This window comes from Andrena cerasifolii, chromosome 2 (genome assembly GCF_050908995.1).
Source record: "Andrena cerasifolii isolate SP2316 chromosome 2, iyAndCera1_principal, whole genome shotgun sequence".
In the NCBI taxonomy this organism is placed as follows: domain Eukaryota; kingdom Metazoa; phylum Arthropoda; class Insecta; order Hymenoptera; family Andrenidae; genus Andrena; species Andrena cerasifolii.
In genome coordinates, this window is record NC_135119.1 from 17,313,245 (window position 1) to 17,332,535 (window position 19,291).

At 35.1% G+C, this 19,291-nt stretch overlaps 1 protein-coding gene across 5 annotated transcripts; it reads left to right on the top strand.

The window, feature by feature from the left end:
* The first annotated feature begins 1,999 nt into the window (after window positions 1-1,999).
* Tat (Tyrosine aminotransferase) lies at window positions 2,000-17,910 on the top strand. 5 transcript variants are annotated; one of them, XM_076830502.1, is made up of 13 exons: window positions 2,000-2,407; window positions 5,301-5,405; window positions 6,041-6,108; window positions 9,341-9,511; window positions 12,301-12,492; window positions 13,224-13,306; window positions 14,082-14,151; window positions 14,522-14,650; window positions 15,340-15,423; window positions 15,735-15,833; window positions 15,963-16,202; window positions 16,911-17,476; window positions 17,834-17,910. In XM_076830502.1, exons 1-11 carry the CDS (start codon window positions 2,266-2,268, stop codon window positions 16,122-16,124), a joined length of 1,305 nt encoding a protein of 434 aa, XP_076686617.1. In that variant the 5' UTR covers window positions 2,000-2,265; the 3' UTR covers window positions 16,125-16,202; window positions 16,911-17,476; window positions 17,834-17,910. The 5 variants fall into 5 exon arrangements, with proteins under 5 accessions (XP_076686617.1, XP_076686618.1, XP_076686619.1 ...); XM_076830503.1 differs by having other exon boundaries at window positions 9,341-9,499; XM_076830504.1 differs by lacking the exon at window positions 12,301-12,492 and having other exon boundaries at window positions 9,341-9,499.
* The last annotated feature ends 1,381 nt before the right edge of the window (window positions 17,911-19,291 follow it).

Sequence of the window (19,291 nt, forward strand, 5' to 3'; positions counted from 1 at the left end):
ATAGTTATTTTCAAATACTTGTATGTTATTTGGTTCGACGAAGCAAATGATGTTCTTATTGCATTACTAATCAAATGTTTTTTTGTTTTATACATATATTATACTTTTCAAAGCACAGTAGGCATTTAAAACTCAGGATCATGTGTTATTTAATTTGAAACAGTTAATTGAAGTAGAAGATTATTTTGTAGTGATTTATTTAGTCTTCGCACAAATTAAGGTCACGTTTTCTATGTTATTTTTAAAATAAAAAAGTAATTCAAATGATTGATTGTTTCAAAGATCCTTTGTTGCTATGTATTTCGAATCATTGTCAAAGTGTGTTTCCAGCCACGTGTCATCTGTTTTTTGTTTTATAATGAAACACCTGTTTCGTATGAAATTACAAGTTCGATAAAATGGAATTACAATTCCATCCTGAATCACACGACTTTGGAAGGTGGTACGTAGACCATCATTGATCATCGTCAGTGTAGTTGCTAATAGGCATAATTAACGAAGGATTATACTTGTGTAAGCGACAGAAAGATACAAAATTGCAAAAATCAAGGCCAATTCCTCTATATTTTCAACGTGATAGCATGATCACGAGAGGAGAAAATGATCGGAGCTGTTGATCTACTACGTCAGCAGTGAATTCGTTTGAATAAACTATGAAGGTAGGTGTGCCACTTGGTCGACCAATCCGACCGGTTCATTCGTCCTCCAGCCTCCAATGGAATTCCTCCATTTTCGCAATAATTAGCATTTGCTGCGTGTTTTCTTAACGCGTGCAGTTTTATCTTGCAAATCATTCCTCACTGGGCTTGTTATTTCATATCACGTGGAAACACCTATTATGCATGGAAGAATTTTCAAATTAGTTTTATCCAACATTCAGAAGAGATTGTAGTTGAACTTGAAATATATTTCCCTTCTTCAATTTTAATAGTTTCTGAAATATCTTCGAACGAAGCTAAGTTTTTAAAATTTATTACTGGAAATGCTTTTTAATTGGCGTTACCAGATGACTAGGGTAGATACTAGGCAGCGATACGCTGCGAAACAAAAAAACTCTTTAATGATCATCTGTAACGTAATCTATAATGCATATATTTTTTAAAGCTTATGATGTTAATAAACATTGTGCACAACCAGCAAATCCCTGCTTCGTTTTATTTCTTTGCAATTAATTGAAATAGAAATGAAAAGAAAAATGAATTACCTAGTACCCACCCTTACGTGGTCACGAGGCAGTGTATCTATAACATTTTTCTATCCTTACATTGTACTCTTTGAATTAAATTATCTTTTCAGTCATCGCATAATTTAACAGCTACGAGTTTTTCCCCCCTCCTTATTATCAGTTTAATTCTGAATGTACTTAGTCTACAAACTTCCTCGTACTAGTGCTTTAAATCGTTTCCTTTAATATGTTTCTAGATGCTTATGCATTTCTAAATGTGAATTCTGTATATCTATAAAATGGTACTTGATTAAATGTGCATACCTTCTGTAAACTTCTGGAATGGATTAGCCCACGAATCTGGTAGGAAGAAAATTTGAATTTTCGTCACATACAACCCCATTTCCTAGATTCAGAAGTCTCATTATTCTAAATTAGTTTAAAGTCGACAAAGCCTTGTACAAAATATGAAATGTTGATTAAACCGGTTTAAAATTGCAATTTATCTGCGACCTGCAAATTCACACGCAACTGTCCAAGAAATCCCTTTTTATCGTTTTCGTTCATCGATCCACGAAATCATGCGCACACAAGCTTGCAGCGCATTCTCGTGTGACGAAGAATGAAAGAGGTCTAGATGCATTTAAAAGGAACTCGTTCGGCAGACTTCATCATGTGGCGTGACGTCAGCTACCTGGACTAGTTGTTCCCTCCGCTGCGATAGCGAGACATTGGTCGAGGCTATTTACCTACGTAAGCAGGGAATCCGTTCAAATTAATTATGAAAGGTGTGGAACGCAGCCGACCAATCCAACCGGTTCATTCGTTCCCCAGCTTCCAGTGTAACATTTCGATTATTTTCGAATCTGAAGCGATCTGGCCTCAGTGACGGAGTATCACCTGCACTAGGACTGTCGTTCGCTGACACCTACATCTTTTTTTCAATAAAGCGACACCGTTCATTAGAATCCAGTTCGTCCTGCTAGATACGCAAACCGAAGCGGCGCAAGGTTGCCACAACAGCACGGGCGGATTTTAAGATCTTAAGGACCGCAAAGGGTGGGAAATTTGCCGAAGATTTTCAGATCTCTGGCCTGGGGATGTCGACCTCGGGCTGTCGCAAGGGATGGAACGTCCGAGCTTCGGATATCGCGAGGAGGACGCACAACCCCATAAGGTCCATTGTGGAGAACCTCGTCGTTGAGCCGAATCCCACTAAACCCATGATCTCGTTGTCTATCGGTGAGATTTCCGTTCTGTACAGCATCTTTTTTTTTTTGTTCTTTACCGATCAAACCTCGGTCACAGCTTTTGGTTTGACGTTTTGGAGAGGACGTTGTTTATTGATTTACTTGTGTCTCGAGTTACAGTTAACCCATTTGCATCGGATGACGAAATGGTCCGTCAATTTTGCCGGGGATATGTCACGGATGACGGATTATTCCGTCGAAGTATGTAATGTATTATTACAGTGTAAATTTCTTCGTGACACGGGCCCATCTTTCATTCCGTAGAGAAATCATGCAAATGGGTTAATGTTACGGTGTTTCTTTAGCTCAATTTTGCGAAATGTAAAGAAACGAGAAATTGAAGTAGAAACTACTTGTTTTACTAGTCCCTTCACTGATAAACGATCCCCTGGGTATATTTCCTCTGTCATCGATTTACGAAATGGCTGAGGAAATTATTGCCACGTTGCATAAAGGTGAAGAACTTCGAACAGACTGTGGAACCTGTTGTTTGTTTGAGTTTTCAATTTATTCGCAATGTAAGAAGAATAGACTGGTTCGCTTTGAATTAGGAAGGCTGTTGCGAATAAACTTGATCAGTGAAACTAAAATTAGTAATGTTCCAACTATAGGTGGACATAAGACTGAATAGGGTGGAACGAAATATAGGGCCACAATTTTTTTTATTATTCGTAACTTTGAATAGTTGGCAAGAGTTGTTTCTTGTAATGGTGCTTAAGCTGTCAAAATCTGAACTTCGTTGATAAATGTTTTAAGGTGCCGCAAGTCACTTAAGAATGATTATTTTTATTGATCTTATCAATTTTACTTTATCATACGATAGCACTTCTTCTTAAAAGAAACTTACTCATTAGATTTCCTAGACGTGTATTTTACCTGACTGCCACCCAACAACTGAAAAAAGCTGCTACGATGAAGGAGTGATGATATATTTTATAGACAAATGAAAACGCAAATGTTTGAAAGAAGCGTTCTGTTGCTTTGTTGCATTAAACAAACAAGCAGAGGATCGAACTTGAATAAAATCGTTTAAAAAGAATTAGCACATTAAAAACTTAAAAAACGTGTTAAAAGAACAAAAAGTTACCTAATACTTCAACATTCTTGCGGCTAGTCCAATTTTTCTGGACAGAATCTAGCTTTTGCGGGCTTAATCTGTATCACTAAAGGCAAATTTTTTTTCTCTGTTAGTAAAACAATCACAGAGTTGTGGTTTTTTCGTTCCACGCTACTACTGATGAGTTTTGAAATTGCTATATTTTAAAACAAAGAGAGCAATTGCTTACAAATCAATTAATGGGCAGAATACAACTGTTGAAAAATAGTGAGTGCTTTCAGAAACTTTGAATGAGTATCTAAATACTAGTAGTAATTAGTAGTTACAGTTTTCAGTCAAACTTAAATTTATTAATAATTGATATCGTTTGATATCGATTCAATCACTTAATTCCGTCTTAGCAGGTAAATAATTTGAAGTTGGTGACTCCATAAATTGTACTTGGAGTTAATAACTTTCGATATAAGGGGTATTTTGACAAATACAACATAGAGCATACTTTTGTAATGATCTGTAATCATTTTACTAGAATTTCAACTACTTATGTGAAAATTTACTATCTAATCAATTATTGCACGTAAATTAATTTTTTAATTCTCCCTTTGTCGCGTAATATCACCCGATTCGTCTGATCGTGGGCCAAGACATATTCGCGAAAAGCACTCGAGACGGAGGGAGATAAAAAGTTTTTTGTTACGAGTGTCTGGGATTGGCTAGGAATTTCGTGAGACCGGATAATTTCGTGTTCCATTCTTATCGCAGCCTGTTCGCGCGTAATTAGTTCGAAGTCAGCTCCTTTTAATGTCTCGTTTAAAAACAAAACCGTGGTTTGGTGGTCTGAAACCCTTCGTGGCTTCCGTAAATGAATTTTAGGAAATCAAGAAAGTTTCAATGCTTTGATCTGCGCTTAAGGTATGAATCTTGTTTCATTAGCACAATTCAAGTTTAAAATATTTCAGACTTTAATTAGTAATATATACGCATTACAGAACAGGGGAAGTATACGAAGAAAAATATTTTGATTGGATTACTTCGAATTACAAAACTTTCAAATTGAATGTGGAGACTAAATTTTATGAGATGCAAAAACAATTTTTTTTTACTGTAGTAGGAGGTGTGTCAAATGATCTTTAGAAGGACGGTCACTGAAATTATCATTGCTATTTACAACTGCCATTCAATAAAAATCGGTTCCATAAAATATTAAATTCATTTCGTGTGTTTTTAAGATTTCAAACTGAATGCTGTAAATTAATTTAGAAGTGGCAAGTAAAAGATTAATGCTTTACGACAGAAAGTTTAGAAAGAGTCTAGTATAATTAATTAAAAAATAATTAAAACCGGTTTACTTGCTTAAAATAAATACATAGCGTGGTTTGATTTTCTATTCTAAACGAAGAGGGAAATTCAATAGACATAATCGCTGACATGTATTCTTGAATCTGATTACAATGGTCTCAAGATTTAGATTTATATCCCACTGCCACAAAAGTGTCATTTACAGAAACTAAATTAATGGTTTTAGAATTACTAATATTCAGACTGAGCCATATAGTATTACATTGTTCGACATGCTTAAAAACTGAATGGTTTTAACAAATAACGTGTAGGATTATAATTGGATATTATAAATACTAATAATTACTACTTACAATTGCTCTAATAACGCACAAAATAATTCGTTGTTAATGTAGGTAATAACCGATAGGTAATTACTTTAATAAATAAAACACAATTTTACTTAAACGACTGAGATTTTATTGTTACAAGGTAGGAGAGGAAATATAATTAATTTTTAGGGCGTTTTTAATGGATTTTTAATTTTAAGGTGATCCTACAATCTTTGGCAACTTAAAACCACCTATGGAAGTGATTGAAGCTGTAAAAGAAGTCGTCGGATCTCAATTATATAATGGCTACGCACCATGTACAGGTATTGATGATCAATAATTGAACAATAATTGTATGAAGTACCCATTTTCGTGACAAGGGTAATTCTATAATTACTGAATAGAAAATTTGGTGGAAATTTAACTTCGATTTTGACAACGATATTTTACTGTAATTACATTCAAATCTTAATGAATTTCCCCCTTAATATAATTTCTTGAGGTACTTGAAAAACTTATGATAATTTGAATAATTATTTAACTAACCATATTTTTCTGTTTTATCCTGCGAACGCCGAATGAAAGGAGGAAATTCAACGTTCTTTTGTACTTAATTTTCTATGTTGTAATATTTTATTTTATATATTTTGACGATCCATCTTCATAAATTCTATTAAGTCTCCGACACTCACTGGTCTGTTTATTATAATTTATCAAACTATCAAAATTTGTTTTTAAAAATATATTTTCATTCATATACCAGGTCGACGAAATGTTTTTATACCTTAAATTATGGTACATTATGCAACAGCAAGATATAATATAATATCATATAGCTTTAAGAAATAGTCACCTTAAAATCGATAGTAAAAAGCTTCAAACAAAAATTTATGTGAACTCGTAGGTATAAGCAGTGTACCTATCGATTAGGCTTTTTATTTCGTTTTTTCTAATTTAGGTTACGAGAGTGCAAGAAAAGCTGTAGCAGAATACAGTTCCAGTGAATTTGTAAAAGTCGAGCCTAAGGTAAAGTGTGAACACAAAAAAATTGCAAATAATCCCTACCGTAATTAATACAATTTCATTCATTCCAATTAACATTTTGTATACCACTTACGGGAAGTTGTTCAATTCCAGTTGTAAGTTTGTAACGAAAAAAAACAAACAGATAGTGATAAACTGAAAAGCAGAGAGCGTTACTATTTTAAATCGAATTAAAAAGTTAGTTATTCCAGGTTGAAGAGCTAATTAACGCTCAATTATAGTTACGATTTTAAATGAGTTTGAAATAACGTTTCGTGTTACTAATTATGCATACCTACTTGACGCTCGTGTGACTCACATGTGGCGAAAAATGCTGTTTTCAATAAATAATAACTAGTAACGTTATTTCGAGTTTTAATATGTCATTCAAAAGTTAGCAAGCTATTCCGGTCAAGCATAGTATAATTATAATGTCTCAACTTCTGTTACACTAATATATTTTTCAATTCGTTTTGCTACTGGCTGTAAATAAAATACAGCTATTAACGCATTAATCTAATAAAATACATTATTCTAAAAAAATTGACACGCCTCTGAAACTTTCGTTTGTCGTACTATTCTGGATTTTTAAGGAACTACTACTTTCATTCATGGATTATGGAAGGTTTACTGTAAATAATTGGGGAGAGTTTATAATGAAATACGATGAAACTTGTCGAAAAACTTGGTGGCAGATAATGCACCGTATTTAAATTATTAAATGAAAAGTTATGGGGTAAAACTTCGGCAACTTGTGTTACGTTGAAAAGTAATTTATTATAAACTGAATTGCGTTTAAACAGTTGGCATGCTTTTAATAGAATATTGAAAATTAATTTATTATAAACTGAATTGCGTTTAAACAGTTGGCATACTTTTAATAGAATATTGGAATAATTTATTTATTTCAATTTTAATTAAATTGACAGTTTGGTAGAGTAACATTTCTTAAAGGGAAGAGGAACTGAATGCCGACCAGACAAGTGGCAATCTTTGTAAAACGTCTTTTTCGAAAGGTAAACTAGTTTTGGGGTTTAGTATGAAATAGGATCAACATGTCACCGTGCAATCCGATTCGTTTCCCAATTGAAACTCGCGAAAGCTTCGAGACAACTGTTATGTACCTACCTATGCAGGCCTGGCGGGAGTAAATAAATAGAAAAAGTATTGGAAAAGAAATCCAGGAAGTATCTCGCTATTGCATATTATTATTGATTTAAAAGTGACAGAGGTACTGGAAACTCAGTTGTACACAAATTCAATTTAATTATAGAATGTTTAATTTCGCAAAGGACACACACACGTATGATAATCATATTCAGTCTAATTATAATAATTATAAATTTGTATGAATTATTTGGATGCTGCGCTCGATATTTCGAATGGAAATGTATCCCGATAATTGAATAACTTTTATAATCACGAGCAAAAATATAGCAAGCATTGAGATACTGTTATACATAATTTTGTATAATAATTACTTAGAAAATATTATGACTATATTCTTTAAAAAATTCTAAACGTAACATTATATTACATTTTAGCCCAAACAATGTTAGCTGCTTTTCTATCACATGATTTTTAATTTTACTCCAACCACATTTAAATTCCAAAGCCGGTGGACTCATAAGTAATCAAGATTGCCTAAAAAATTTTAGTGAAAGAATTTAAGCCGAATATAATATGGAAATCTGTCACGAAAAATCTACGCCGAGTTTTCAGCGAATATAAAATATACAGTAAAAGATTCGCGTCTCACAATTATTCTGGAATTATTGCAAATACACGTTTGACAATTGACGGGACCCAGAGAATGTTGTAACCTTTCAGGGAGCCTCATTGGTATTTCCCACAGTCGCAAAAATGGATAGAAAAGTTGACGAAAAAACGGATAATTGAATTCCAACATTTGTATAAGAAATATCAGGTTTCGTTTCATCGGTACTTGGATCTCCTACGTGCGTATTCCACGCCTCCATTTTCCATTTCGATATTTCGGCCAGAATTAGTTCTACGTGCAACTAGACGCGTATTGAAACTTGTTCACCTGCAGGCAGCAAACCGTGTCTGTTGTGTGTATTTATTCCATACACTGTATCTATACACGATATCTAGTTAAACCGCCAGTTGATCGAGCTGCCGATGAAATTCGCATGGAAAACTCGATTTCCCTCGGCGATCGATACCACAAACTGGAAGGTACATTTCCACGGAAAGAAGAAATACTACCAATTAACCGGGAGTGGCGCGTGTCTACGTCAGATAAAATCAGCGAAACGTTTTGGGTCCCAGTTTTATCGAAATAACCACTTTTTTAATCGATACGTTTTGCCCCCGTTCTTGTACGTTTCACCGCAATATGGGAAATTCCAAGCTTTTTTCTACAAGATGCTTCTGCAATGATCATAGAATTTTTTCATGCGATGGAATTTTAAAATAATCATACATGTATTGATACGGTGTTTATAAGTAACCATTACGGACCGAACCCAGACCTACCCCAAACCATTGCGGACTACAGAATCAAAGATGAGATTTACTGGGAGTTTCGTACAAGTTTCACTGCATAATAATGCATTTTTATGGGAAAACTTGTTATAATTGCTAGATACATATATATTCAGTGATTACTCATATCTTCCAGGTCGATTTTATCTTTTAGTTCTTTTATTACTAACTTAAGGTTTTTAATTTACATTTCTCCAGGACATCAATGTATGAGTTTCAAGTATAACTGAAATCAATTACAAATAAATAAAAATGCACTAAAGGTGAAAAATAATTTTTTCCCTTATTTAATCTACGACTCTCATATTTTTTAAGTATGCGCCAGATTTACACATTGCAAATGATGAGGCGCCGACTTAAAAAATATGAGAGTCGTAGATTAAATAAGGGAAAAAATTATTTTTCACTTTTTAGTGCGTTTTAAGTGCGGTAAATTTTTTATTTTTAACTTTTTAGTTTTATATATATTGACACAACATGTTGAGGAGATATGCGCGTGCGTACATAAAATAATAATAATTAGGTGACAACAGTCTTTATTATTAACCAGAACTGTCAAAATAATGGGCCAAATAATATAATATTAAAAAAAATACATACAGGTCGAATCTATAACCTCCTCCTGTTTGAAGTCGGTTAAGAAATAAACAGAATTGAGAAGTTATTTTTAAAATACAAGTACGTAACCAAACAAATTGTCATTTTATTTCGTTTTCCCTTCTTCCAGGACGTAATCCTCTGCAGCGGATGTTCCTGCGCCCTTGATCTCTGTATAACAGCCCTGGCGCGGGAGGGCCAGAACATCCTGATACCACGACCTGGTTTTTCGATCTATCGAACTCTGGCAGAGGGCCTCGGGATCACCGTAAAGTCCTACGATTTACGCGTAAGTATAAACGTACGTTGCAGACTGTTTATACCCAAACTTCTATAGCCTCCTCTTCCGAACACTGATATCACAGTTCTATTATAAAAAGAGAGCTGACTTAATGATATTTTATTTCTGGATTTTTACCTTATTCGTATTAGATTTATTCTTTTTGCAAGGAGACACTAGACTGTTCATTTGCGAATTTCAGCGACAATCCAACATTTATTTTATATTCCTCTAATAGGTATTGTAGGTTTCATACCATGTAGTACATTTAATATTCCACACCCTCATTAAGAAATAACAATTGCAACTCTCATTTCTGTCTCGTTTCAATTAAAGTGAACTGATCAAGTCTTTAATATGATTTCTGAACTAATAATCACCAGCATACTATATATTCCCTCGTTAATATCACTGCTGAGCTTGAAGCTGGTAATATTAATACTAACTAACCCTTTTGACGTTTATAAGATCTCAATATCCACCCACTGTCATTCTCAGAAATTTCAAATTGAACAAAACTCATTTGCCATTTTCGAATTCTCTTACGACATTAAAAATTGATAAGCGAAAATGATATAATCACTGGCTGCTTAGATTGGAAGGATAGCTCGACCCTCTCTGATATTACAGAATCGATAGAAGTCCAATATCATAAAAAGAAAATTCTAACAAATTATGTGAACGTAGGGAGAAGAACAACTGTAGGGATGAAGGAATTACACTCTGATCGTTTTTAACCCCAAAAGAAATACAAGCAGACTTTTCTTCTAGTTAAGAAGTACGTGGCAAGTCTCAACGTCATTTGTCCTACGAGTAAACATTTCGATGGAAGAACGGCAGAATATTAAACCGATGCAACAATGAGGCCTCTTTCGCTTTCCTTTCCGTCTGTGCTCGCCGCCGGTGTTTTAATTCCTTCTCTCTACTCGAGACACCGCGGACTATTTTACCGCGGAGAAGTAATTAAAACCGCAGTACCGTAGCTTTCCTTGTCTACGAGAGAGTGGGTTATAATGTACAAGTTGACACTGATTGTGTCTATGTATAAGCACGCGCAGATACTTGGTACGTGAACGATTCTTCATCATGTGGGATGAAAAATTAATTTGGGCCACGTGATCTGCTCGGTCCTCTTGCTAGGCGCGCTAAATGTCAAGGTCAAGATCAATTCTTTAATAGCTCATGGTGGCTGAGGAAATTTTAATATCCATGATTTAGGATCATTTCTAAGAATTTCTGAATTTGATAGTTAATGCTGATTTGTGATATTCCCTGTTTTTAACCGACTTCAAAAAGAAAGAGGTGCTCAGTTCGATATGTATGTATGTTAGTATGTATTAAGTTTGTCTGTGAATTTTTCTGTAACTACTGGACCGATTTTCGTGAAACTGGTTGCATTTAGTTTAGCTTCAATCAACTTAGGTCGTGGAGAAAGAATTATCAAAATCGGTTCAGTAGTTTTGAAGTTATACCCAAAACAAGAAGTCCGTTCCATTATTATTATTATTGGAATCTTCCTTTCTAGCAAACGGTTCTTTTTTTTTCGAGCAGATCCTTTTGTAGTTCTGCCCATATTTTTTAAAATAAATGTAGTTATGCAACTTAAAAAACTAAAAAGTAAAAAGTAAAGAATTTAAAAAAATGAAAACCTACTTCAAGAAACTAAAAATGCACTGAAAAGTAAAAAATATGTTTCTTCCTTATTTAATCTATGACACTCAAGTTTTCTTAAGTCGGTGCCAGATTTATACACTGCAAATGATGAGGCGCCGACATAAAAAAATCGAATCATAGATTAAATAAGGAAAAACCTTATTTTTTACTTTTTCAGTGCATTATTATTTTTTTGAAGTCGGTTTTAATTTTTTTATTCCCCTTGCCCTTCATTTATTAATTTTTCAAAGTGTACGTTCAACAAAGCAAAATTCGAGACTGGGTATGAATGATGACTTGAAATTCTTCAAATTAGTAGACATTCTACTCATGTTTCATCGCATAAAACATTAGAAATTTTATAGCACGTTTAGTATAATGCAGCATGGTGTCAGAAAAATCTGAATTGGAATAAAAATTCGTAAAAGTGTTCGCTAACTTTCACAACTAGTTTGTAAAATGTCAACATGATTGCGTTTCCTCTGCTACTGATAGCGTCGCATGGAAGATGAACTGGCATTTAATTCTACTTCCTCATGACTATTCAGGAATTGCACTTTGTACTTCCAAATCCATTCCCCTGCTTCTGCGGCATTGGTAGTTCGAGCATAGCTCATGGAATCGATTACCCATCAAATAAGCGAAATCCCCTGTAAATGAAACAAAACTTATTTACTTATCAGTGTTTGAGCAGTAATTTAGATTTGAATATGAAACCAGAGTCCAGTCCTTGCAAAATCATGGTTCCTCAGAAAACAATGATTCATAAAACACACTAACCCTCAAAACGCCAGGATTTCTCAAGAGACCAAATTTATTAAGAAAACTACGATCCTTCAAGAAACCGCGAAACTATGCTTTATCGTAAACCTACGATTCCTCGAGACATACCATACAAATCAGCCTCCCATAAGCACAGTAATATTGGCAGCCCCTGGGGATTGTGTGGGGACTGAAAGATTCGGGGCCAGATGTCATCGCATTCTATTCTTAGGACTCAAATTTTCGTGATCTTCATTCCTCGCGCAAGCACAGCAGTTTCTACTATTTTCTTAATACTGAAAGTTCAAGTCGCCTCCTCATCAATAAACATTTCCATTTCACTTAGCATCTCTATTTCACGACGAATCCCATTAAAACCAGTCACCCGTTTTTAGCCTGACCTCGGCTGGGAGATCGACCTAGATGATTTGGAATCACAGATCGACGAATCGACGGCAGCGATCATTATAAACAATCCTTCTAACCCCTGCGGGTCCGTGTTCAGCAGGGACCATACACTTGACATTCTCGACGTGGCCGCTCGTTACTGTGTACCCATTATAGCGGATGAGATATATGAGTATATGGTACGTGCTTAACATTCAGCTTTTACCATACACGACCTGCCAAATTGTTTCGCTTTTCAATTCGAATAAAGTGTGGAATGGTTTACAGGCTGAATTTTTTTTTTTTTTTGCATCAATTGGAAAATAAATCTAGAGATTCGATTGTACGACAGTTTGCGAAATTCTTTCTCTATTCGGGATTAAATTCGTTATTCTGTCACTCACTGCCCCTTTGTTGTTTCTTTTTCTTCAATCTCAATAGGCATGCATCAGGGGCGCGGCATATATGAATATACATGCTGTATAAAGGATTCCAAGTTTCATTTAGGCTGGAATGCGCTCGTGTAGTAAACGCAAATATTGGTTTTCCCAAACAGAATTGCACAGTGACGATTTTTCTCTTTTGACAGTAGAGCAGTGTTTTGTTTTGAGAATATGCGATTTTTCGTGTAGTGGATATTAGTGAAACCAATTCCATTTTATTCTGAATAACGTAGGGATCTTAAAGGGTGGCGATCTTGAGGGCAACATTTTGTGTATGAATATAATTAATTATGCAATTACAGTGGACTGGGAGGGGAATATTTGATTTTTAAAACAAAATTTTTTAGAATTTCTGGGAGATAAAGATATTTGCTTGAGAGTAAGATCAAACAAAGAGATACAGTCTGGCAAATGAAATTGAATGATTAAAAATTAATTTCTGGTTAAATTGTTTACGTTCGACGTTTCTTTTCTGTTATTTATACTAGGTGTTTCCAGGACGGACTTTTCATTCGATAGCATCCTTGTCCAGCAAAGTTCCTATCTTGTCCTGTAGTGGCTTGACAAAACGGTACGCAGAAATGGTTTACGACACACTTTTGCATTTCATAATCACATTGTTCGAATGTTTTCGTTTAAAATACTTTTATTAAGTCTTCAACACTGTTATTTCTCGACAAAAATTGTTAATTGAGCTAGAAGTTATAGCAACACTCATACAGATTAAGAATCTTTCGAAATTTTTTGTTTCGGATAATCCTGAGCCGGGAAATCACCTAAGCTATTAACACGCCTCTTTTTTAGGTGCCATATTGACACTGTAAAAAAAAAACATTAAAACGAACTAAAAAAATTATTTTTAATTTTCTTCTATAAAATAAGAATAGCTGAGTAAATACCAAAAAGATTTATTTCATTATATGTTATATTTACGCAGAAAAAAATCTTTACAAACAACTTAATTTTTCGTCCGATCAAAGTAGAATGACTCCTTAAATGACACTTCTACGTGACTTTACATCCATTTTGACCCACCAGAAGCTATTAACCACATTTTTACGCAATCCTCCGATGTCATTTATTAAAAGCTAACAATAAACAATATAATTCACCCAGTCTCTGTTTAAAATAAATTTCAACAAATCCTCTAATCGACTGGCAGACAGAAGAAAATGGATTAAAATCGCTTGAAACAAACTTTAACTAACGAATATAATATCCCCTCTTCATTTCGTGCTCAATATCGTGAAATTGTGCTTCGGTTGACGAACCGAGTAATCACGCGACAAGGGTGCTTTAGCTCGTGGCGTTTACGTTTCGACTGAACGACGATCTTCGTATTTCAGATTTTTAGTGCCCGGCTGGCGTATGGGCTGGATAATCGTCCACGATCGTCAGAACGTTCTGGAGGAGGAGGTAAGTGACGAACTGGCGCGGTATATACCGTGCAGCTTGAAAATAATTGCTTCTCCGCCCCGTATTGTCTCTGTAACGGGAACGTCAGTGTCCCACGAGCGTCGTGCCTCCCCGCGATTGGATTGAATTTCGTTGATTAAACTTTATTCCGTCGTTAAAGTTCGGCTCTTGGCGTCGTTCGGCGGGCTCTTAACCCCGTTCGAGGTTTATTTGGAAAAACAAAACCAAGGAAATGGGGAGGGGCGACAAATTGGACGAGAGGGTGCGATGAAGCTTAACGTGACTTTAATTCTCGAGAATAGTTTAATTCGCGTCTCCCTCCTCTAGCCTGGACTTTTAATGTAACTGATATTTTAATTCCTTTGCGTAGATACGGAAAGCACTGCACTGCCTGAGCCAAAGGATCATAGGTAGTAACACGCTCGTTCAGGGTGCTCTGCCGGCTATCCTGAGGAACACGCCTCAGAAATTTTATGACGATACCATGCGTACGTTACACGTGGGTATTTGTCACTATTCTGTGGTAATGGAGATTTCACTCTGTCAGGTGCTTTCAAGCGGTTTATATCTGTGAACAAGGGTAGACACCATTTGGGCGTAAAGATAATTGAAAATTTTGAGAAGTGAATAGTAGAAATTTGGAATTTCTCTGAAGCTTTATTTATCATTACAATATGCAGTGATGTTAGAATTACTCTTAGTTTTTATGATAATAAAGCTTTGTAGCTTTAGTAGGTTCGGATTAAATAATAGAATAGATATTAAGGTCCCAGCACAGTAGAGATGTTGAAGGTTTGTTGCTTATAGCTATCCGTTTATTATTATAAATGAACATACTTTATTTATGGGGTTAATATTAATAATATAAAGTACTTATGCTTGAAAACTTTATTTTCCTCCGTTTTAGAGAAGCACTAGCTGACCCGGGAATTATTTTTTATGTTTCCAAAATAAAAAAGGCTGAAAGAAATAATGAGTAACCTGTAATCTAATCTAGGACGTATGTAATGTATTATTCAAAATTTTATTGAAATTCGTTCAGCCGTTTAGGAGTAGAAGAAGGACAGACAAAAAGACAACGTTTCACTTTTATATATTAGTAGGGATTTTTAAATAAACAAAATCAGTGTCTATTTCCTGGAGATATGTTCTATTCGTATAATAATTAGTTTCGTTTATCATTTTCAGAGTCACTCAAAACTGGCATACAATTCTATAGTGAAGATTCCTGGGCTGAAACCAATAATGCCAGCTGGGGCAATGTACATGATGGTGAATACCTCAATTGTCAATAAAAGCACACGTCGCAAAGTTAAAACTCTTCGGCCAAACAAGGCGCAATCCCCCCCTTAAATCTCCACCTGTCCACCCATGCATAATAAAAACAGACGCACTATTCCGTGTCTTTGAACTGGGCCCCGAGCCAGTCGATGAAAAGTCGCTGCTCTTGCAAACATCCTCTGTAATTAACCAGGTATCGGGGCGCGGTTCATACATACAGTACATTCGTTCCCGTAAACACGGCTACGTTAAGGACATCCAGTCGCAATTTACTGGCTATAAATTATCCTATCGGTTTCCAGGTTTACATAGATCTATCCTGTTTTCCGGAATTTAATTCCGATCTCGAATTCGTGCAGCGACTGCTAATGGAGGAGTCCGTGTTTTGCCTTCCTGGCCAGGTATGCCGTTTAAATCCTGTGTGCGTGTGCTGGATGCGTGCGTGTGTGTGTCACGTATGAGCACGTGTGCCTGCATCTGTTTGCTCGATGTTCACCACTGATTGCACGACGCTGAACTCTTTTCGACAGTGCTTCGATTATCCGTCCTACATGAGACTGGTCATCACGGTACCGATGGACATGCTGGAGGAGGCATGCCAGAGGACTCAGCAGTTTTGCGGCAGGCATCACTACAAGACGGCCAAGGATATGCAAAGGAGCAGCTTGGCCGACGTGGACATCGCTTACTGAAGGGGAACAGTAAATCAGCCAGCTAGACTGTTCGTACGAGCGTGTTCAATAATTACTCCCAGTGGGCTGTGCGTTAAGGGGGAACACCACTGTCACGGACGGAATAGTAAGCCATTTTTAAGAATTTTATTTCAGGAATAAGTTTCAGTTTTCATAGAAAATTTGTATTACCTACCTTTAGTACGCTGTCTTAAGAGACTATACAAAAAAATAATAAATAGAAAAACATGCATAAATTTTAATATATTAATTAATTTTCTAGACACCCCACGCGAGCTGGTCGAATCTGTGACTATAGAACAGCAGGTCCGAAATCAAATTTCATTTTTTTTTTTATAAACTATATTAGTGTAGTTTCCGTTGTACGTACGGATTCTTGGTTTGAAAACCAATTTTTTGAAATACGCTCGAAAAACTGTCAATCTTATACGCGGATTTTCGAAGCTTTTCTTCTAATGCGCACCATTTTTACAAAAATAATTTGTTTAAGAAATCGGTACGTGCAACGGAAAGTACACTCATATAGTTTATAAAAAAAAATGAAATTAGATTTCGGACCTGCTGTTCCATAGTTACAGATTCGACCAGCTCGCGTGGCGGGTCTAGAAGATTAATTAATATATTAAAATTTGAGGATGTTTTTCTATTTTTTTTGTATAGTCTCTTAAGACAGCGCACTAAAGGTAGGTAATAAAAATTTTCTATGAAAACTGTAAAAATTATTCCTGAAAAAATTCTTAAAAATGGTTTACTTTCCCAGCCGGCACAGTGGTGTTCCCCCTTAAAACGATCATTCCCTGGAGGGAACTGCTCCTCCAGATCAGTGATCTTATTGTTAGTGCCATGAACGCGAATGGTTTTCGTCTGGGGTAGTCTAATCTGCCATGTAATTATGTACGTAATAAATGTTCTTCTTTTTATGCAAGAAGGTTCCCCGACCTTCTGATTACTGCGGATCATTATCGCCTCTCGTCGATCGAGTGATTGTGAGCTTGAGGATATTTGGGTGGTTGGAAGGGGAGGTGACTTTTGAGTACTAAAATTGAGCAAGATGATAGGAAATCAATTTCTGTAGCTGTAGATAGAACAAGTGAATATATTGTTTTGTTTTTGCTTAAATGTTAGGCGTTTAAGGGAATATTTTAAATGTTTTTTGTACTGCCTAAAGTCCTTGAGTACTATTTGGTGTATTTACACTGTATAATTGTTTTTATCATAATGAATGGTGTCTTAACAAATTTTTTTTTGATACTGTAAAGTGTAATGAAGAAACAAGACTTTTATGACTGCGACACGTTTTAAAATGTGTAGTGAAATTGAAAGGAACCTTAGCAGGATTTGAGAAGCAGAGTGTTTAACCCTCGTACAACGAATGCTGGGTCATTTTGATCCAACTCTGACAAAGTCTATCACGATGTTATATTTGTGTTCGCAATGGCAAGATGTAGTATATGATGCCTAAATTGCAGTAAGATTATTTGTAAAAATCATACAGGAGATACACCTATTTTATGTACCAAATGTACACAAATAATTCTTTTTGTTTATTTCTTTATTAATAAATTTTAGTTAATTTGAGAAATTTTAATTATTTATTTCCTTTTGTATTGAATTTTTTCGCGAAACCGGTGTACCATAAAAATGTTGCTATGGGTCAAACTGACCCTGCATTCGTCTCACGCGACCATATCCACCATTCGTCTTCCGAGGGTTAATAAACAATTTTTATAGTCTTATGTTCTTGATTCATGTTAATATTTTAATAAAAGCTGTGATGTACTATGTATGTAGTGTATTGTGTTATATATCCAATACCATTTTTCCTGATGAAGTAAAGCATTGAAATCATAGAATTTTTGAAAAATTTCACCTCATTTTCTAAAGCATGTTTTAATTTTGAAATCTTAACAATTTTAGCTGAATAATACAACCGTCAACTTAAGGGAGGACTGACGTGTAACAGCCCTCGAAATTATTGATTTTTTTTTAAAAACTATTCTTAATATTTCATTAAACTCTTTTGGGAAATAAGAAGGGATCTTTAAACTTGTAGAAATTATTTTTATGTCGATCCTTCTTAATTTTTATTAGTCATTATTGTGGAATCGTGTGTAGCACCTGCCATAGCCATCTGATTGCAAAAAGAGGAAAATTTTCTTAAAGTTAAATAATTTACGCTGGGACTGGACCTAAAATTTTAATTTTAGTTTTTATTTATATTACTTTTTTCGTCGATGTAAAAAATAATTGACAAATTTGTCTAAGGAAAGAACTTACTTTTTCTTTCAAACGCTATAACTCTTTCAATTTTTCATTTGTTTTCTTTAAAGTGGACCAATACCAGCTTAAACCATCTAACTTTAAGAAACTTCTATCATTTTTGCAATCAGATGACTGTGATGAGTGCTACACATCCCGCCAGCAGGAGATACATTGTCGAAGAGGTGGACCAGATTCCACAACAATTAATAAATATTAAGAAGAATCTACATAAAAAAATATTTTCTGCGAGTTTAAACATGCCTCCTTACATTCCAAAAGAGTTTAATCCAATATGACCAACGGTTTTTAAAAAAAAAATTCTTAAATATCAGTTACCTTTGAGGCTGTTAGACGAGAATCCCCCTTAAGTGATATCTGCATACTTTTGTACCCACACTTTTTAAACTGTTGATATATATTTCAATTTGTCTTCCAAGACGGTTCACCAAACTCCAAACGAACATTTCAATACCAAATTACTGCTCTTATGAAATTCAGAAGAATCGTCAGTACCCGAATTGATAGGAAGACCTAATTGTTCAGCGAAAGGCTTTCGAATACTTAAACACTCGCTTCCTTCCTGTTGATTATTCTATAGTTGAGAAAAAATAATGCAAATAACAACACTAAAAGTGGAAACTAATCTAAATGGAACCCTACATATAAATTGGTTAATACCTTGGACAATTTCTTATTGAACATTCCTCAACTACGACTGTCAATTTTCTTCACTTCGCAAGATCCCACCGCGAAAGCTTCGATCTGTAAAACGGAGGTCCTAATATCGCAAAAATAACATTGCTAAATGCACATTTCAAGAGGGATAAGATGGTCCATTAACAACCAGTGATGTCGTACTAGCCGAATTTTAATTTGCACCACCACGCGTGTAAAGTCGCCCCTAA

What these genes read in the sequence shown, in the direction of transcription:
- Tat (XM_076830502.1), top strand. Translation starts at nt 2,266, where the DNA reads ATGTCGACCTCGGGCTGTCGCAAGGGATGGAACGTCCGAGCTTCGGAT. An exon ending in TGTAGTGGCTTGACAAAACG is followed by an intron (nt 13,307 to 14,081) that starts GTACGCAGAAAT and finishes TTCGTATTTCAG; the next exon opens with ATTTTTAGTGCCCGGCTGGC. An exon ending in CTGGGGCAATGTACATGATG is followed by an intron (nt 15,424 to 15,734) that starts GTGAATACCTCA and finishes ATCGGTTTCCAG; the next exon opens with GTTTACATAGATCTATCCTG.